The sequence below is a fragment of the Platichthys flesus genome, chromosome 13 (genome assembly GCF_949316205.1).
Source record: "Platichthys flesus chromosome 13, fPlaFle2.1, whole genome shotgun sequence".
NCBI lineage: Eukaryota > Metazoa > Chordata > Actinopteri > Pleuronectiformes > Pleuronectidae > Platichthys > Platichthys flesus.
Window position 1 is genome coordinate 12,258,338 of NC_084957.1, and position 21,900 is coordinate 12,280,237.

The window sequence follows — 21,900 nt, forward strand, 5'->3', positions numbered from 1 at the left end:
AGAACGACCACTCTACCCTCTAGGTCAAATGACTACTTTATATTATATATTATATTATATACTATATATACTGTACTATTTTTATATACTGTCCGACAATAACATTACCATCATATCATGTATTTTCTACTTTACTACATATATTTGACAGCCTTACTTAAAAGTTACTTTTATATTTTGGGATTTTAGATACTGGATGATTTAATTATTTGTTGATTTGTATAAATTGTATTCCATACAAACCCGGTTTATTCACATTTAAGAGTTAATATGTAGCAAAATCTTGAACTCTAAAAGCGCTTAAAAAAAAACTACATCCTGTTTCCGCGGAAACACGAGGACCCGGAAGTGGTTCCGATTCCGCGGGTCTTTTGGGACAACAGAGCTCCGTAGTACACAGAGAGCAGAAATGGCGGGTAAGCAGCTAAATGCGTCCACGCCTTTATGGTTCTGTCTGTGCTTTAATGCGTTTTCACAGACCACTCTGCGTCAGTCCTGCTTTAACACCGGTGGTAGTTGTGAATCGCGTAGTGCTCTGTCCAGCGAGCTAAGCTAGCTAACGCTGCAATGACAGCAATGGGGGCCTGCCTGCTAACAACAGTAGCATGCTAGCAAGCTGCCATGGCGTGTATTGTGTCCATGTGTTTGTGTAACGCTTGGGTTTCAAGTCAAATGTGTGTTTTAATCACTCGGCGTGTGCGCAGTGGTGTTAATGTGCGCGTCAATGTGTTTTCTCACACGACACATTGATAATATACTGAGCTAACAGCTGTTGTTACTTCATTTGACACAAACACCTGACTCATTATTCCAGCATATTTGGGTGTTAATCTTGGCAGATATAAAGTTTGAGAGGATGGCATTCAAAGCCATCTATCTATCTATCTGTCTATATATCTATCTATCTGTCTATCTATCTATCTGAAGCACATCAGTGTCTTCTTTGTTACTCAGTGAAACGCACAGATGAGGCCAATGCAACAAGTAAACAAGTTTATCACTATTGGAGTTTATGGTGATCACCAAATAAAACAAGGCCTTGGCTATATTGATAGTTTAAAAATCAAGTCTGCTGTTATTTACAAACAAATGACAAACATCCAGTGGCTCCATCTTCTATATTTGCTAATGTTCATTTCATTTATGAAAATGGAAACATCAAATTCCTAAACATAAAATTGGGGGGAGGACCAGCAAATACATGCATCTTTTATTATACAGGTTTAGCTCTAGCCTCAGCATACCCGCACATCGGCCTGTATCATTGATCACAAGGTTAAAACACTTCATGATGCTCAGGTGAACAACTGAAATCACCTGCTAACATCTAATGTTAGTTGTTTAGAAGACCTTCAAAGGTACAAATGATATTCACCATCTTAGTCCAATGATCTTAGATTTGTCATAAAAGTATCAATTCATTTACTGATCATCGAAATGTCACGTTTGAGATAATATGGAGAGGTAGAAAGTGGGTCATTTCAAACCACTAATAAAAAAAACTTTGATTCCTCAGCTGTAAATACCATGGAGAAAAAACTGGCGGAATACAAGTGTGACACCAACGAAGCCATCTGTTTGAAGCTTGGTATGTTAGTGTTTTTCTATATTTCATATATCTTGTAAATATATAGTATCATTATATGAGTAAAATGACGGCGTTTTAATTAACTGCGCCTCATCTTCTTTCCTCTCAGTTCGCTTTCCTGAAGATGTTGAAGATGATGGCACCACATTCCACCCGGAGTACAGCCACCAAATCTTTGGAGACGAGTGAGTATTTATTTTTTTATAATGATGTAACTTTATATATTGATAGAGAAACAAAGCACCATGCAAAAAAAATGTGTTTCGTTGCATAGCTTCTTCCTCCCTAACTTCATTTCTGTAGTTCATGCACAGACATTAATTCGATTTGTTTCTTACTCATCGTGCTCTTGGAAAGAGTGAATTTCCCTGGGTTCAAATTAGGGTCAAACCCCTTTTGCGCTTGTAAAGTAATGTTTACATGGTTATTTACACCTGCCGACATTTGAATTATTGTTAACATTATTTTACAAGCTACTTTACAATCTCTTTGTCCCTCATTTAAATCCATATATTTCACACAATTTCGTACTATTCCCTTACAGATCTGTACGTGCCTCACAAATGAAAAGTTAGACTCATGAAGAACAGACTTGATTTCCCTCAGCAGCCTTTAAAACATGTGCTTTTCTCAGTAACCCATGGATTTTACAGAATTTTCCATTTCTTTAATTATATTAACAGAAAACATAATCCCCAGATCATACCTGTCAACGCTACAGCTTTCCTGTTTTCACATATGTGTCATCCATCATGAATTATTCTTACATTTTATTTTCATATTTCTTCTTAGGCCTTTAGTATTGAGAGCTTTTAAATAAGAAATCTGCCCCTACATTATTATATTATATCATCTTTTTTGTCATGAAGTGAAGTATGTGATGTCAGTGAACACGTGGCCTGTCTTTCAAGTTTATTCACTTTATTGTCCTAATATGGGAGGAGTTGTTATTGATCCTGTCATTGTTGTTGGCAGTGACACCTGTGTCTGTGCGTAGGCTTCCAGCAGCATTTCGTTACGCTCCAAATTGCATTTCCAAATTAGTCAGAACTAGGATTGGTTATTTTAGCTCTTGCTGCAATCAGCTCAAAGGGAACTCACTAATTAGGGCATTAATTATTTCAGCAAGCGTAATTGCTAGTAAAGCTCAATCACACATGGCATGATGATGAAATCTATTTTGCTATAAACTGCCAGCGATGTGGTGGTGACGGGAACAATGCAACATGTCTGAAATACAGTACATGGCGTACAAGCAAACATTGGTTCTCCACTCAATAGTTATATTAAATTTGTTGAATAAGAACAGTCAGATGTTTTATCATTTTGTCTTTTGATTTTTGTATGTTTAACCTCACAAGGTTTCTAAACAATGTCAATCGCCTGTTCTGCAGTGAGGTCGCATTTGGATACAAAGGTCTTCAGATACAGCTCTTCTACACGGCCGGAAACCTGAGCACCATCCTCAAAGTGAAATACTCCTCAAAAGTTACTGAGACTTTTGATTGTGTGGAGGTAGGACATGCTTTGCTTTATTCTTTATAATTTAGAGGTTGTCATCTCTCTTGATTTTGTTACAACTGGAAAACTAATTGCATAGCGACAGATTACCAAAAGTCAACCATCTAGCAGCTGAAGACCAAAATATTTTCCACAAGATTTGGCTGAGCAAATTAAAGCTGAACAGTGGTTGAATGTTGGGCGCTTGTCATCATCAATCATGCTTGTGATCGAGGCCGTCATGAAGTCTGTGAACTCTGAAGGAGCCACGCAGTGTTATCGCTGAGAGATACTGTGCTGAAGGAGTTTCCCAAAATAAAAGATGATTCCAAATTTGAGCTTTTTTGGCAGCATAGTAAACATATTTTGCATAAACTAATCACTTTAAATCAGCAGAAACCCACCTACCCCACAGTCAAGCCTGGTGGTGGCAGCTTCATTCTGTGGGGATTCCTTTCTGCTACAGGCTCTGGATGATATGAAACAACTCTATTAGTTTTGCACAGAAGTTGATACCACTGACAAATGACACTGTTCAGTGATTATCAATAACAAAGCAGATTCCAACCCACCCACAACCGAGAGGCTGATGATGGAAAATAGACTTAATGAGTAACATGTGTATCAATATAATTTTCACTGTCAAAACAGCCCCCTTACCTCCACCATGTTTCTGTATGGACATTTTTAATATATTGTTGGTAATATGAAGAAAACCAAAAGACTTAATGTATTTTAAATGTAGTTGAGTAAATGTTACTTTACAATACACAGTGTATTGTTCTGTGTTTATTAATCCAACTAACTTTGACAGACAAACACCTGGTAAGTTTACTGGCAGTGTGATCACTTGTTTTTAGTTAGTCCTCTGGCCTTTTGTATTTGCTTTGTGGTAGTTTCTTGTTTCTTCACTTGCTGAAGTAACTCGTGCCCTCTCTGGGGGGTGATATTATTCCCGTCAGAAGTCTCCTGTTTTGTTAGACTAAATCTCATCCCACCATGGTCCCCTGTGTCCGCGGACACTAATCCTACTCCTCCCCGTCGGAAGAGAAGGGTTTTAAATGGTTTCTTCCGTGGGGTCTTACATGAGACATTGATTTTTTTCAGGGGTTTGTGTGATTGAATCAGCGGGAGGAGTAATGTGACACGGCTGGATGTCTTGTATATACATTTCCAGGAGGGAATTGTTGTTGAAGGCATCAACGATGAAAAAAACCTTTGAGAGTGAATTTCTGTAAACTGATTTAAATTCCACTCTTTTAAACGGAGACAACCAGTTCATATATTGATTACTTTATTGATGAATGATGTAATCAATATACTTAAGAGTTAATGGCTCTGTACTTTCTGTGTTCCTGTGAGAGCAGCATTGCTTTGATGTGTACAACTTTTTTTCTAGTTGCCAAGACCGAAGAATTTACATATCAACAGCCAGTATTTGGACAAAAACGGACAGTTAAGTGAAATACTTGTCCTGGTTCCTCCGGCACAAGAGGCCACTGGCTGCTTTGAATATTTCCTGAAATAGTCAATGCAGAAAACGTGCAAGAATTAGCCAGGGCCCCTATTGAGGTCAGATGATTGAGCTCAGGGACATCTGTCCTGTTTGGAGACGGCAGGGGGCCCAACACTGGACAATGTGGACTTCAACTGGTGGAAGTGGGAGCAGGATTTTATATTTCTGTGGATGCACTCAGTTTACGAATTAGGCCGTATAAAGTTGATGGTGCTGCCGGATCCGGGAGTGATGAGCACCACATCACTCATGTCTGGCAACTCCAAAATAAAGAAGGCACCCTATTTACTGATTTTAAACATAAAGAGAGCCATTAGACTTTTTTTAGGAACGTAGTTTGAAGCTGATAATCAAACCGAAACGTGATGGCTACCTCGCTGTCTCTCTGCGCCGCTACTGCTTCACTGTTGAGCGTTGACCCCTGAGTGTTCACCTTGTTAAGGGTTTGAGTGCAGCTGGTGTAGAGGCAGGGAGCGAGGGAGCAGCAGAGTTCAGGCTGCGTCTGAAGAGTGTTTGTCTCTGAGTGTGCGTGGATGGTCGGGGTGCGGTGCAGCTGGTGAGAGAAGAGAAGCGAGGGGAGGCAGAGATGGAGTTTATGCAGCTGCAGTGTCGATACAAGACGATAATCAAATATCACCTCGTTTCCTTTAAATCGGTCGAAAAAACGTATATGACTGCACCTCTCGTAGAAAAGGCTGATCTTAGTGCCAGAGCCTCTGTGGTGTTTGTACTGGTTATATGCAGATGTATAAACATTTTTCAAATTTAAGATCGATACTCTACAATTCATTTAATTAGCGAACAGCGATTACTGTAAATCTTGATAGTAGTTTGGTCTTTGAAGTCGATTAAAGCAAGGAAATAATAACAACACAACAAATTAGATAGTTTGATGTCCCTTTGTTCTTTTTGTTGGAAATCAAAGACATTAACAAAGTGTTCTGAAGGGAGATTGTTAAGTTATATTCATGCCAAACTAAGGCATCTATTCTGGAAGGCTGTGCAATTTAGTGTCTAGTATGTAGGAGAGTGGCCGGGACAAAGGGACTTGTTTGTCCATGGCCTTTTAAGTACGCTCCTTGTTCCTTAGAAATGTGGCTGGACAATTACAATGGTTAAGAGGCATTCAGCTGCAGGTGCATTACTTCCAGTTAGATATTAGCTGATGTCTGAATGGGGGGAATTAGCAGTATGTTGTATTAGCCTTTTGTAGTGCATTTTGCTCAGACCGTCTTCATTTCCCAGTTTTCAATGCTGAGCAGCGAGGGTCTATGTGCCGAAATAATGCCCATCACACATGTAAATGGTGTGAAAGGGCTGCTCAGCAAAGTGTTCTCATGTCAATCCTTGTGGAAATGGATACAATGCAAACATTACAGCTGAACTAACCACACGTTGCACTGAGTAAAAAGTCCAAGGGTAGGGCCCCTTTGTCTCTGAGGCTCTTTGAAAAACGCAGGGGCAAATTCATTTGATTGGGTTCACTTGGCAGGATTAGAGGAGAGGCCTCTATTATGGATGGCCCCAAAGGTTTGTTAAGTTGAGATCAATTCACAAGATTTTATTTCCCAGTGAGACGCAGAAATGCTTTTATTGTGGCAACTTCATCACATATTCATGGTTTAACATAAGTAGTAAATGTACTGATTTAAGTGGTCTTTTCACCGGGCGAGGGGGAGGAGGCTGCTGTGGTCTCTGCTCAGCTGACAGTTTTAATTGCCTAATGGTTTTCTTTTCATCACCACAAAACATGTAAACTCCCACTGTTATTGTGCACCTTTTTTTTGCAGACTTTCATAATTCAGTCAGTCATTTCTGTGAACATGAAATCGGTGTGTACAGCACAGAATATATTTAAACACATGTCTTAATCCTTTGGTTTTAGACAGGAACTCCAGAAAATGTCTGAAGAATTAGGTCTGGACTTTGTCTTTCACACATTATCAACACAGGCATTCATGCAGATCAGTCTCGATCACAACAACAAGAAAATGTCCGTAACGTTCATGCGAGGGGTTGCACCTGGGTAGAGCATGCAGAAGACAGGATATGACATATAAATTCCACTCCATCAGTCCTCATCACCAAAACTCTTGAATCTTGCTGTTTTCCATGTTGATATCTTCTTCAGCTTCTTCTACGAATAGGGCACCTTTTTTCATCCTGAGATTTTTCAGTTCTTTTAGTTTTCTCATGTTTTAAGTTAAGGGCTCATTTGGACAGAATCCAGAGTTTTTACTTGGTGCTGGCAGAAAGAGCTGTGCAGATTGTCTGCAGCAACTGACTTGGATATTTGTGTTTTCACATACAGATCCTCAGGATAATTTCAAGTTCAGTGCACTTCTGAAAGCAGCTTAACAAAGATATACCACTGTAGGTTGCCCCCTTTTTTAATCTTTATCTTTATTTCTAAATTCATTCACATGACGTTGTCCAGCCCGATGAGGTCGAAGGGAAGATCCGTGAAATCGTTCCCGCTGGATTCACCTGCAACACAGACGATTTCATCTCACTCCTGGAGAAGGAGGCCAATTTCAAGCCCTTCGGCACCCTGCTCCACACATACACAGTCCACAGCGAGGAGGCCGGAGAACTCACATACCAGATTCACAAGGTACGCACATCACCTACCGCCTGGCCTGCGTGATCAAGCAGTTTGGATTCTGAACATAGTTTGAACTTTTTCTAGTAGCTGTAAATCAGACAGGACGGGTGAGATTTAACTCTGAAGCACCTCAAACTTTTGTTCTGTGCCGTTTTTGCCCCAGGCTGATATCACCTGCCCAGGATTCCTAGAGTACCACGAGCGCCTGCAGACCTTCCTCATGTGGTTCATAGAGACCGCCAGCTTCATCGACCCAGACGACGATCGTTGGGACTTCTTTCTTATGTGAGTGCCCTTCTTAATTGACATCAACCCCCCCACCACCCCCCTGGCACCCACCCCTATGCGAAGGCCTTTATTGTGTCATTGAAAAACAAAGCCCCCTTTTGAGGCGCTTGTGACCAATTACCCGGCCAGTTTGATTATATTTCCCCTGTAGTAGAATTGTTGATCAGGCAAGAGGCTTCCTTTGTGCCGAAAGCCCTTTTCAGATTTTTCAGGGGCAAGAGCTGAATTGAATACTGTTGTCTTTTGAAACACTGAACAATGTCTTAACAGTAAAAAGAGCCTCTGCCAGTGTTTTCTTTACCCTGGCACCTATTAATACCCACAATGGGGAAAATGGACTGAAGTGATTTTGAGGAGCTCAGTCCCTCCTCCAGTCCCTTCTCTTCCTCTAAGTTGCAGTACTCCAATTAAGTGCATAATGTATTCAGGCTGTAGCAGGTGTACCAATCGGGGCCTGGCTACTCTAACACGCCAACGTTGTGGGGGTGAAGGGTGGGTAAGGGGGACACGTGGCCTAAAATGGTCACTGGATTGGGAGTGTGCCTGTAATTGACCTGTTTGCCTTTGTGTTTTTTCTGCAGATTTGAAAAGTACAATAAAGATGGGGAGACTCTCTACGCAACTGTTGGCTACATGACAGTTTATAATTACTACGTTTACCCAGACAAAACCCGACCACGTGTAAGGTAATTGCTGGGGCAGCACGTGCCGTCCCATTCTATTGTATGAAAAGGGAGTGGAAAATTATACATTTCTTTATCCTCTTCCCAAAGAGCCCAAATTACTGGCTTATATAGCCAAGCATTCAAGCAGATTTTGTTTCATTACCAAACCAGGGTGATTTGTATCTGAAAACAACTTTATAGATAAGCTTTTGATGTGATGTGATTTGATGCATTGATGGATCAGTATAACAATCTATTGTTTTCTGCTTTTAATCAAAGGACAATGACTCAGATGCCTCATAAATCAGTTTTATCAGCGTTTAACTTGTTTCCTCATGGGTTTTGTTTGTATCTCTTTCCACCCTTTAACTAAACAGCCAAATGTTGATCCTGCCTCCGTTCCAAGGAGAGGGTCATGGAGCTCAGCTCCTGGAGGCAGTGCACAGATTTTATTGCAGCCTGCCCAAAGTGCAAGACATAACAGGTGAACTTCAATAAAAAATTCTAAATGCCATTTACTGTGTTGAAGGAGGCTTGGATAAACATTTAATCTGATATCCTTGTGTCATCCACGTCCATTGAGACAAGCTGGATCAAAATAGTTTGCATTGAGAAGGAGGATTAATACCAAGGCCTTTTACTTTCCATAGAGGTATCGTTTTCAAAAAAGAGCAATAGAATTTAGCTGTAAATAAACAGAAAGTTTAGGATTCATCTGGTCTAGAGTAATACAATGTTGTTGAGGAGGCTATGATTTCACTTGTGTCCATGTGTTATCTTTGATTTGCGAGAGGGTTTATGAAAGCTGACTTGGTAGATGGGTTTGCTCAAGGGATGAGCAGTACTTGGTACTATTCTAGTTCTTCACTGTTTCCTCAAAGTCGTTTCTTTTTTATTTTGTAACATATTTGTAACTCTTTATACAAACTGGCCTCAATATCATAAGTAACGTTTCCTGAATTGCACCATGTGTCATGTAAAGGATTAACAAACCATGACAGCAGCACAGTTAACACATTTAAATTGTATGATGTTTGCAGCTGAAGATCCCTCTGAGAACTACGTGAAGCTGAGGGACTACGTGTTGGTCAAACTTTGTCAGGGCCTGTCGTCCTTCGCCGTGGACAAGCTGCCCCTGGGCTTCTCAGCTGACATGATCAAAGAGGCACAAGACAAGTCGAAAATCAACAAGGTGCCACATAAAGCTCCAACTCAACTCATTTTATTTTATCAATTCATCTGTCACAGTTTTACAGTTGGAGCCCGCAAATGTTTGGCTTTTTTTTTCTTGATACACTAAATATATGATTATTTAATTATTTATTTATTCTTGATTGTGTTGCTTTGAACCCTTGATTTCCTTTCGACAGAAACATGCGAGGCGTGTCTACGAAATCCTTCGTCTAAGAGCCACAGACATGAGCGATGAAGAAAAAGCCAGAGATTACCGTCTGGAGGTGAAGAAGAGGCTATTTGGACCCTACAGGGTGAGTACTCAATCGTCACAGCTTCAGACAGCATGTGAATGAACAGGGGGTCAAATCTGGATGCGGTCAGAGATTTACTCAGGTATTCAAATAAATATGCACGTCAACCTGCCTGTATTGCTGTCAAACAGGAATCCAGTCTTTTGTTAGCGACCTATTGCAGCTTCGTATTGTCCGTCTTTATTATATTGCCCTTTTTAAAACAGCAGAAAATTAATCTTTAATAATTGATCTTGTGAAAATTGATAGATTATTAGTGCCATATTGTTTCAGCCACAGTAGGGCGCTCCTGGGGCCTGTGGTTCTGCGGCTGATGGGGCTTTTTTCTATTCAGGCACATGTCATTAGTCAGGTTTAGAATTTCTTTGGGAGAAATAGTTTTCATGAAAGTGTGTTTAAAGCACTTTGTCGAAAAGCCTCTACTATTCAGACTTCTGGAGCCTTACTATTGCTGCACATTTTGAAATTCACCGGGAAAACAGTACAATTTTATTTAATCACTTTTTTTTTCTCTTTTCTCATATTTTTCTCTGAGTTTTCTATTCAGACATGTAGTCAACAGATTTAAGATTGGCGAACAGAATATCGTAATTTTTGATTCTGTTTCACCAGACTTGTCGGTGGGAAATACTGGTTAGATCTGTGTGCACCAACATAACACCCTGCATCCTGTTTGCTCCTGAAGTTTTATATTTTGAGCTGCTAGCCAAGACTTCACATACCGGCCATTAGAGAATTAGCTGTCAGTGGGGGAACCGCACGTCTCCAAAAAGGGCAGAATCTGACATGGAAAAGACCGTTGTGGTGGAGAAGGGAGCAGGAATTCCTTGGGAGAGTGGCAAGGAAAGATCTGGTGGCCAGATGCAGACCATTTTTCCTTCCCTGAGGAGATGCAGTGTGTTGTTAGCTGAATGGCAGAGACTGCTGCTCTGTGGATTTGAGGGACATTATACATTTTGCTCTTTCCCCCAATTCCCTGCTGACAATGTCTGCATGTGTATGCATACAAGCAGTAAATTGCACGGGACTGAATGAGCGTGTACGCGTCAATCCATGTCAAGAACCTCTCAGCTCTTTAGAAATGTTTAAACCATTATCTACCGAGGTATAGGTTGTGAAGGATACATTTCTCTTCTACAAAGTATAGGGTAAAAAGTATAGGCCTTTATTACTTATTATAAAGTGGCACCTACACATAAATGGGGAAAAAAACACCCTTTTCACCTCATCTACCTTCTATCTACTAATTCCAGAAATCTCGACCCTATTGAATGGTTCTAGGTAATATGAGAACCATTCAGCTTATCGGCTTCACACTTGGCATGTGTATTGTTAAGGGCCCAGGGAGGTAAATGGTCTGTATATAAAGCACTTTTCTAGTCTTCATGACCCCTCAACGCGCTTTACAGTACAGTTTTGCCATTCACCCATTCAAACAGACATTCATACAGTGCATTTATTAGCCGCACTTTTTTTTTTCGTATGAGGGGGCAATTCAGAGTTCAGCATCTTGTCCAAGGACACTTCAGCATTGTAGATGGGGAAGACTGGGATCAAACTGCCGCCCTTCTGGTAGGAGGGCTACCGCTCTCCCCCCTTCAGCCACAGCCGCCCAGATGTTTTTTTGCAATTTGGTCATGTGATGCGTTCAATAATCATAACATTTTAATAAACAGGCAGGCAGGGCCTTGCAGTCGGTGCTGCTTCATAAACGCTTAATAAAACAAGTCCAGCATGCAAGCAATACAAAATGACAGCATATTGCAGCACTGTTCAAGGAGGGCTCACTAATATTAAGGATTTATTCTCCAATTGGCTCCACAGGTCAAACAAACAGGCAGGTTTAGAACAGGCACTGCACTACTATTGTCAATTTGCAGATTTCAGTGTTACTCTACTAAATAGTGTGACTCAAAAACCTCATTGACATGTGCTTGTGTGGTTTTATTTTACAGAAGAACCAGAGGGAGCTGGCCAAGTTGAGGAAGTGCCTGCGGCCGGAGGAGCTGGTGTCCCACATGGGTCAGATGGACACTGAGACGCAGCACGAGGAGCTGGAGAAGAGTTATCAGGTTGTTGTTGAAGACTACAGGAGAATCATCGAGAGGCTCGCATCGCAGGCCTGATCACGACGTGAGACGCTGCCGGCCCGGAGCCCACCCTCTCAACTTTCAGGTGCTGTGCCCTGTCTGTACAAAGCCCACATCATCACAGACTTTAGCTGCAACCAAGAGGGAGCTTCTCCTGATGTGACACGACCACTGTTTTAATTCAAGAGTGTTACAAATGTATAGTGCCTGGTGTAGCAGTGATAGGTTCCAATGGAATACGGCCGTCGGTTTCCCAGCTGATGTTGGTACAGTAGTAGAGGAGAAGAGTGCAGCTGGAGGGTGAGACGTCCTGTTTGTCTCACGTGTTCAATCACATCGTGTGACATGTAATGCGAATATTTTACAGGTGATAGGACGTCCGCCACCGTGCAGACGAACACGGCTTCTTCTCCATCATAGACATTTTTTACAAGATCTTTTGTTAAAACAATTCCCAATGTGTTTGAAGCACTTCAGACTGAAAATGTAAAAAAAAAAAAATGGTTTTGTATATTCCTCGAATGGTGGGAGTCTTGTTGACGAGAAGAAAATAAAACAGCAATTCTTGTTTTGTCATTTATGGTTTCGTTCATTTTAAGATTTGAGAATATATTTGTACTAAATGTGGACACAATATTCAATACAAAACGCTTAATAAAACAAGTCCAGCATGCAAGCAGTACAAAATGACAGCATATTGCAGCACTGTTCAAGGAGGGCTCACTAACATTAAGGATTTATTCTCCAATTGGCTCCACAGGTCAAACAAACAGGCAGGTTTAGAACAGGCACTGCACTACTATTGTCAATTTGCAGATTTCAGTGTTACTCTACTAAATAATCACTCTGACTCAACAACCTCATTGACATGTGCTTGTGTGGTTTTATTTTACAGAAGAACCAGAGGGAGCTGGCCATTTTGTCATTAAAAAAAAAAATTAGACAAACAAGGACAAAAGAAAAAGATGTTGATTTCTAGATTTTAGTGTAGATGCAGTCAAAATACAAAGTATTAAAGAATATTGCTCGATTTTGACCTGAATATGTCGCTTGATGAAAATTCTGTTTTTACAGTTCATCCTCTGGGAACCATTAATGGCTTTACTGAACAGATATAGAGCTTTGTAAATGAAAAAAACAGAAGTCAACTTCATCATGGCAGTAGAGGAAAGTCAGGCGATTCCCAGGTCAGGAAGGCTCATATTCTGGAGATCATGAACAAAATTCACAACAATACAAGGTAGAGACAGTTAGACATTTTTCAGATTTGTACAAAGTGATGGATTAACAGACGGACTCTAAAACTGATGCTGTGTTCTAGAGCTGAATTGATACTTTTCAAATAAAAAAATAATTTTAATTCAGCCAGTAATCCAATAAATTCAAATTGTAAATGTTTCATATAGCTGATATATATTCTGCTTATATCAGCAGTTTATTTTCTCTAGCATTCCTCTCTATTCTCTTTTCCTCCCTAATCATACACGATACTTAAACTGATTGAATGAAATTGCGCAGAAAACTGTAGAAACTCAACAGTTCACCACTTAAACACGTCCATAATGCAGTCGATGTGTAAAGGAGGCAGTAAAGAGATATTCCTACAAATTCTTTAAAGGTTGAAGCTGGTCCAGCAGGCCTGATTAATGCATTCCCCAGCATGAGTTGTGCATGTTTTAGTCATTGCAGGGATGTAATTTTGTCCGGGCGCCCTCTCGCAGCTAATGCAACTTCTGATTGCTGCTGATGTTGAGTGTTACGCTAATGAGTATTATGGTTTTCAATTGAAAACCTTTGTGGCACTGTATTGCCCCTGCTTGTGCGGATCACCGCGATGAATACCCATCATACTTTATGATACTTTAGCACATTGTCACTAAATGAAGGCTGCCAGGTCAATTTTCAATTTTTCCCCCTCTCCACTTGAAACAAGACAAAACCTTGGAACCCTTCATATCTCTAATTCAGATTGATTGAATCCACTCGTGGCCACAAGGGGCCTCATCTCACTGTAGTTTCCTCTGCTTTTTTTCCTGCAGTGAGTGCAAATTTTCGCTTTGCGCTGCACAGGCTCAGCCGACTGACCTGCTAGTGGGAGGTGACATTATTGTTTATTAGGCTCATGAGTTTTATGTATCATCTCATTCATTCCATTAGCGACACATTGCTGTTTAACAGAGCCACCGTCGCACTTTCATGCAGCGTGTTGACGCCGCTCCTCCAGCTCTCTCATAGCTGCTGAGCGAGGAGAGCGAGCTTGTGTGCATGAGCATGGTGTGGACGCTCTGCAGGCCTCAGTGCAGTTGTCAGAAGGTTGTGAAAGTCGCTCTTTGCTCCGTGAGACCACACAGTTGAGTTTACAGTAGCTTAATTATCCCGTCCACAGTTCACACACAGTCTTTCCGGGACCCTCAGGTCCCACCGCACCTGTCTGTTAACACTCAAATGCATAAAGGACATTGTTTTACTTAAAGGAAAAGTTAGACATTTGGGGAAATTCTCTGATCTGAAGTTCACCAGTCACTTGATTACCTTTGCTGACTCCAGGAAGCGGATTTGTGTTTGTTCACTTTGGGTTCAATACGTATTTAACAAACGAGGTTAAACATGTGAATTAGGGAGATTTAGCAGTTTGGGCTGGTGGATTTTCTTCCAGGATAATTGTTTCCCAGTGTTCCCAGTGCTTCCAGTATTTGTGCTAAGCTAAGTTAAACTGCAGCTGGCAGGTGCCTCATATAAAACTTCCAACGTGATCTTTTACCAATAGTTTTCAAGCAGGCTAACCCAGAGATGGGAATCAGAGGGGCACTGGCCCTAGCTGAAATCTGATTGTGCCTCTGCCCTGTCCGTAGACTTTAAAAGAGAATTTCGATTTTTGAAGAAACAAATTGTGCTTGAACAAGGAACAATTTTAAAATATATTGTGGTTTTGGACATATAATTAACCCCTCTCTTTGTAAATTGCCTCTCCTCTAAGCCCCCTGATTTAGAAACTGAATGGAAAATATCAGGATCTGTGTAACTGTCTTTTTTATAGACTCAACAATCAATTATTTGTTTAAGAAAATAATATAGCAGATAAAAAATAATTATCTGCACCGCTGCTTTTAATACAATGCACAACACAGGATGTGAGATTATAGGCTGTGATGCTGTTAAGACTATTCTCAAGAGCTTTATTTCATTAGGCTTTTGAGAATCACTGTTTCGGTAAACAATCATCAGCAGTTTCTGGTCAATCAAACCTGAAGGTGGCACAGATTCAAATGGTTGTGAATTGCATATATATATATATATATATATATATATAAAGAACAAAGACACATCCAGGGTAAGTAGCGCAACAATCAACATGTCTGTCTCACCGTACCCCCCCCCCCGCCCCCAGTGCAGTTGATCAGCCACTCAGGTGCAGCAAATTGACATCTAAAGAAGTCGGGGCACTTTCTCCCCGAGTCGAGGCTATTACAGCGGATCCAGCAGTGGGCCCTCAGTCGCCTCGCCTTTGTAAGTGGGACACAGTCTGTCCATTATGTTGTGTCAGGGTCGAGATGTAGGAGGTTGATTTATGTCTGAAACTTTCTCTCGTCTCAGAACCCCCCCCCCGTTCTTTTTTCATATTTCACAAGCAGGAGCAGAGAAAGAGGGAGGAACATAAACGTACATTTCTTCACTCGTTTGGTCCCAGGCGGTTTTAACATGCTTGATCATGCAAATCATTTTTTCTTACGTTAAAAAGCCGGTAGAAAGTGGCTTTGTGCCATCATTCTGCGGGATGACAGCAGTATCGAGCTCGACTTGAATATTCGGTTTCACCTGTTGGCATTTTTCTGCTACTGTTACCTCATGGCGCCTCCGCCGCTCCGCGCCGAGGCAGACAGTCGGGGAGTTTTTGGACTGGAGCCCTGCCGTGCTGAGGGAGCTGCTGAACATGATACCTGTGTGGAGGAGCTCCGGCGTCTTCGCCCCCCAGGTTCCCAGGAGAGGCAGAGAGAGAGCGGGGCAGGAAAGTTCTAGTCTCCCTCCTCCTCCTCCTCCTCCTCCTCCTCCTCCACACCCTCCCACCATCACTGCTCCTCTCATTGTGTTCCCAGTTCTTTTTATGCTCCTTGGTTACCCACATACCCCGAGGCCTACCGTGCCCCACACCCCCCCCCCCCCCCCCTCCCTTCACTGTCACCGAACCTGGCCGGTCTCTTTTCTCTGCTAAATGAGTCCTCTTTAAGATAATGTTTGATGCGCTGACAGCCAGGACCAAAACACTGTAAAAGAACCTCAGTTTGACATCTTTTAATTGTGCGTCGGAAGGGGGAAGAGATTGCGGTTTCTCGGCCCGCTCTGGGATCAGGCTGCTGATATGGTAATGTGCTCCAGTGAAGGATGGGATGAAAAAATGCTGGGGTTGATAGTTAAGCGGTAGACGTCCCCTGAGTCCCAGTCTCCCTTAATCCCGGCATCAGGAAGCGCTCGGTTCAATTGTATTATGATAAATCCCCTTTGGCGTTGGCAAAAATAAAAATAGCTGCAACACCTGCAAAGGGGTTTTACTTTTGACACGATACGTTTTCACACAGGAAATCTTTATTCTCCTTTAATAACCACACACAATTGTTCACTGATTGATTTAGAACAAATGGCAGACGTCCATGAGATAAATAAATCCTGCAAAGGCCTTTTTTATTTAATTGTAATTTTTTGGGGGAATATTCATGGTAATTGTTTTCCAACTGTGTACAACCAGAGCCTGCGGTTGTGATTGCATCTGTCGACTAAATGAATCGGGATCGATGTGCACTTCAGATCAAGCGTGTGTTAAGCCGGATTTCTATTCACATGACATGAGAATAGATGAGTGAGTTTACATAAAGCACTGGATTTTGTTATGGTGATTGACAGCAGCAGGAGGAGACTTCATTATTTTGTCACAAGTGATGTGTGTTGAATATTCCTTTTGGTTTAGTACGACCTGATAAACATGGTGGAAGTTTATTGAAAACTGTCCTTTTCACCCTCCGCTCTCTTTCTCTCGTGTGTCTTTTCTAATTGATTTGAACAAATGCAAATGACCCCGGGCTTTATGAGTAATCACACTACATGTAATCATCAGTGACGGGAGCCTGCTGTGGCATTTGGCTTTCATCGACTCCATGTGCGGCGCTGAAATGTGACATAACATCTACTGGGTAGTTGGGCTGTTTGTCGAGAAATCTGTGGAGGACTAATTTCCAGCGTGTGCTTAAATAAAAATGAGCTGTGACTAATTACTCTGTGGGACAATGGGAAACATTCATATTTCAATGTTGTTCACAGCATGAAGGATTTAATTGTGAATTTATTTCTGTAAAAAGAAATCCGAAAACATCAACAGTGGGTTTTACATGTTAATCTGCACATGAATGACCTCCTTGACTGAGCTGTTATTCCTCGAGACTGACTTCTCTTGTGCTGCCGGGGCCCTGCCTGTGTATTAATCTCTCAAATGAGCCGTGCTGCATTGGAGCTGGATGAACACTCGCTTTTTCTCGATGCAGTTTTCTTATTAAAGGCTGTAATTGGTGCTATCTGAGGCCGGGACGGAGCCTGTGGGCCGGGGAGGGAGGGGGGCGAGGAGTCGGTCAGAGATGGTATCGGGGGGGCCGAGGAGACAGGAAGCCTCTGTGTAATCTTGTCAGGTTGGAGATCGGAGCTGCGATGGAGCCGACTCTGTGCCGCGGCGTCACAGGGAGTGTACTGAGCTGCTGGGAGCCGCACTTATCTGTGGCTGTTTGCACAGGAGCCCTGGGTTTCACCTGGGTGTTTACACGTTGGATCGTTTTCAACTCTGGTGTATAGAGTGAGCACAGTGTTGTGATCAGGGTGCACAATGAGCACCAGAGAAGATCAGTGGTCGGGCCGGTGCCAGAACGCGAGGGAACAAGGGGGCGGGCGAGGTGAACGTGTGGAGACAGGTTGTTTCTCTGCTGAAGTTATGGGAACAGAAGTCCAGTCAGATTTGATTTCTCCTCATATGGGACGTTTTCAGTACAAACCAGAATCACAAGGAGCGATTAACCTGTTATTTGGCTGCAGGGGAAACGAACAGGGAACACGATCCCTTTAATTCTGAATGATTGATGTTAAAAAAGTAGACAACAGTGGTATGAGGACCTCTGAGGAGAAGTGATTTAGTTCTCGATTCCACTGGAAATCAGTAGCAAAGGCCACTCGGATGAATTAAACAAATCCACATGAAGTGTATTTTTACTACCCCAACACAGTAATGTGTGTGTGTGTGTGTGTGTGTGTGAGAGTGAGTGATGCACAACAGAATGAGGATCGGTCGGTAGGCCTTAACCGTACACAACAATCAGGGGACAGTGAGAGGACTGCTATTACGTTACACACATGTCACTCACAGTACCATAACAACACGCTCCCAGGACCCTCGGCCTGAAACGTCGCGAAAGCCCCTCGCAGTGTTGCTTTTCCAGCCGAGCCCCAAAGCTTACTAAGTAAATAGGAATGCTGCCCGCAGACGCACGCTGACATTTGCCAGATGCTCGGTGCTAATTAGGGCCAAGTATTCCCCCCTCGAACCGAGAGTGTGTGAGAAACCATAAGTGCACCGCTGGCCGACCTGCAGACCCGAGATCTGGGGGCAGAGCTCCGTGTTTGTTCTCCGCACGAAACAAACTGTGGATTGTTGTTCGAAGCCCAAATCCCTTTATTTTTGGGGGTTTTGATACACGCATGAAATCCAGTTTATTCCCTCTCTGATGTTGTCATCATTTGGAGCCCTCATAAACCGTTTACAGTGTATTCTACCTGCGACTCTCAGTGCAGGTAGATGCACCAACGGATATTTTCTCTCCCTCTTGACTCTGGAGTTTAAGATACTGCTGCAGTTCCGTGCTGCTCGTGTGGGTGAGCCGCAGCAGAACACTTTCGCCCTGGGTACAATTCTCCACCATCATTATCCTTTTCAGGTAGATGACATTCATCATTTGTCACCTACCCTCCCGGGCCACCGTGCCACCTACAAGCCTCCGTATATAGCCTGCAGCCATATCCAAAGAAGTGTCCCCCCCCCTCCTACATAATCACCCACTCTGCAAACCCAAAAATGGTGGTGGCGGCGGTGGTGGTGCACCAAGCAGGAAGTGACAGGAGACCTGAAAGCTCCCGCCACCCACAGACCCACCCCCCCCTCACACCCCGCCTCACCCCTCTTCACCTTGCTCTCCCAGGCTGCGGCGGGGGGCCCTGTGTCCTGGCTCGCGTCCAGGTTCTGGTGCTGCGAGGGTCACGGTCTGCGTCTGACCCCGGGGCCTGCAATGTTGGATGTTGTTAGTATTAGTTCTCCATTGGACCCACACCTCCCCCCGGGCGCGCAGTCCCTAACGCAGGAGGAACTGCCGGGGCTCTGGAGAGGCTCTGGACCTGGAGAACAGCTGTGTGGGTTAGACGCTGCTGGGCCCCCCCCCCCCCCGCGGTCCCCTGAGAGCACCGCTGCACCGGCCCCGCCAGGAGGTACAACTGTTTTTTTAATACAACCTTATTGTACACTGCTGCAGAGCAGGACTCAGGCTTGTTACTGGATACACTTGTGTGTACATGGGGTAGGCACCTGAACAGGAGGCCGGTAATGTAATGCAATTTGTGACACTACAGACTTTGACCTCACACATTATGCACAGAGCCGATATGTGATCGCACCTTAGATGAAGCCTTCACTGCACTAGACGGTTGTGAGAAATGTTAAAGATCTTTGACATCCTTTAAAATGTAATATTCTTTGTAACAGCGTGATAAAGTACTTTGATCTGATTTGGTTCATTAGCCAAAATAAAACATTCATGACCATTTTTTAATTGAGTAATACATATTTTCCATTTAATTATTGCATTTTCCAGATAATTTATTATGATATAGAATTATACTCTGAATTCTGGGGAAGGCGATTTTTATTGGTATCATCTTACTCAACTGCTCAGTTGATCTAAAACATATTTTTTAATTTGCTATTGTAAGGTGCTTTGAAAATGTATTTTTGAATTCATCCTTTATAGTTTTCCTGTACATTGAATTTGTGGCAGGCTTCTTTGTGAATGACTTACAGCCACAGGTGGGTAAAAGGTATTTAAAAGCCTTTCTTAGCGTTCTCAGCTATCTTAATTCTGCCTATTCTTGCTGTTTCTGGAGGGGGGGGAGGGGGCTTCTAACTGTGTAAATAGCTCTGGAAATTGCGTGTGGCCTTTGACTGTCTGTGTAATTGCAGTATTTTGCTTTGCCGTCTGAGAGGTTAACCCTTGAGGGCTGGAGGCCTGAAGCTCTCCTCCTGACTGGCAGAGGGGCTCCTCAAAGCCCCACTTGTTCACCTCTGCAGCCTGGGCAACTCTAAAGCCGCCGCCGCCACTGATCCTCTTCTGGACAAGAGGGAGAGTGGGCGGCCGCTGCATTCGAACCGTGGCCGAGGTCTCAGCAGGTTGAAGCCTCGAGTGTCACAGGCCCCCACGGACACGCCGAGCACCGGGCCGCCCGGTCGCACTCGTGGCTTTGTCACCTTTGTGACAGAGCACCGGCTCTAAGCTCAGGTCTGAGACATATCAGATAATGTGGAGGCTGCTGCACTTTGGTTTTTATCAGTTCCCCCGAAAAAAACCTTTTTCCCATGACTCTATGAATGTGGATTCTTCCTGCCGTTAATGATGTGCAGATGGATTCACTTAGTTTGGTTATATTGAAGGAGAATTTGATGCAATAATACACATAAATGTCAGTTATCAATTTGTCCAATTTATCACTGCTAATGTAAAACGAGGCTCGTTGCAAAGCCGCGAAATGCATTTGGAAGCACTGGAAGCAAAAAAGAGAGAAAAGTGGAAAAGTAAATGTTGAGTCTTCTAACATTGGCCAAAAATAATCTCCTATTCAACTGATTGGATCTTGATTCTGCTCATTCATTTTGTGTTTTGAAGGGTTCAAGGTCCATGACGCTGTTTATTTTGAACATCTTCATCTCAGAAGTATTCGGGGGTCAGGTTGGACGATTCGGAAGGTGGAGTCGGACCTGTCGGGCCCCGTGATGGATGATGTAGCCGTTTGAAATGGTCTGTAAAGATGAAGCCTCTTTGAAAGTCGCAGCAGAGACTGTAGAGAAAAGACAACATGCGTCGTTTCCTCCACGGCTTCTCACATTGTTCTCAGCAGCTCTGCTCCCCCATGGGCCCTGAGCATGAGTCGCTGCACCCCAGACAAAAGTACACAGGCAGAAAAGAAAACTCAAGGCACAAAAGCTCTTTATGCAATGCTGTCATGTTGCATTGATTTTCATATATTTGACAGACAACATAAAATGGTTGCCTCGTGTCATGTCAAGCTGGGCTGCGGAGATCACATCGGCTCCTCCGGCGGTGCTCAGTCCTAGTGGAGATGTTTCTTGGACGAGACATTACGGGGGGGAGATGTTGACTCTGACGGATCCATTTGTGTGAACCCTCGACACCGTGGCTGCCTTCACACAGCAACACACATGAGCTGTTTCTCAGAAAGTCAAATCTCAAATGAACTCCGAGACTAAACTTCTCTGCGCCGGACCACGAGGCAAGTGTGGTGGCCTGGGATGGATGGATCGGACCCGACCAGGACTCGGGTGCTGGATGGTCTCTGGGTTGTTTTATTTTTTGAGGTGGAGAATCAGCAGCTGTGTAATCAGACCTGGCTCTGACCCCACCTGTCCGGATGTGGCTCGGCTCCCTCCATCATGTTCCAGTGTCACGCACTCACTGATGAGCCGCCGGTCGCGTGCAGCCTCCGAGCCGCTCCGACCTGCCGTCTGATGAACGGAGGATATTCCCCCACTGGACGGGGGGGTACAGCAGATTATTCTTCCCTGGTCACATTCATTAGGTCTTTATTTAAACACTCACTGATTTACACGGTGGACTCTGGAGCTCCGCAGTAAATGGACAGGTAATAAATACAACGCGGAGGTGCTTGTACTGAAGCATTTCCATTCAATGCCAATTCTACCTAATCTATTACATTTCACATTTTTCACAATTGAGTCTCCTGTCTGGGAGCTGTTCTCTGTAATTTATGTCAGTTTAGATGTTACCTGATAGAAAACGTAGTGTTTGAGCAACAGAAATAAAACTCAGCGATTCAGCAGGAGAATAGAAT

At 43.1% G+C, this 21,900-nt stretch overlaps 1 protein-coding gene across 1 annotated transcript; it reads left to right on the plus strand.

The window, feature by feature from the left end:
* Window positions 1–332: 332 nt before the first annotated feature.
* hat1 (histone acetyltransferase 1) lies at window positions 333–12,315 on the plus strand. The gene is made up of 11 exons (XM_062403061.1): window positions 333–416; window positions 1,517–1,588; window positions 1,698–1,773; window positions 2,983–3,103; window positions 7,042–7,218; window positions 7,373–7,494; window positions 8,079–8,183; window positions 8,540–8,646; window positions 9,203–9,354; window positions 9,533–9,649; window positions 11,605–12,315. Exons 1-11 carry the CDS (start codon window positions 410–412, stop codon window positions 11,773–11,775), a joined length of 1,227 nt encoding a protein of 408 aa, XP_062259045.1. The 5' UTR covers window positions 333–409; the 3' UTR covers window positions 11,776–12,315.
* Window positions 12,316–21,900: the final 9,585 nt, after the last annotated feature.

Bases quoted from the DNA above. Each gene is read 5' to 3' on its own strand.
- hat1 (XM_062403061.1), top strand. The intron at 1,589-1,697 runs GTATGTTAGTGT...CTTTCCTCTCAG, and splicing joins AGCCATCTGTTTGAAGCTTG to TTCGCTTTCCTGAAGATGTT. The intron at 7,219-7,372 runs GTACGCACATCA...TTTTTGCCCCAG, and splicing joins TCACATACCAGATTCACAAG to GCTGATATCACCTGCCCAGG.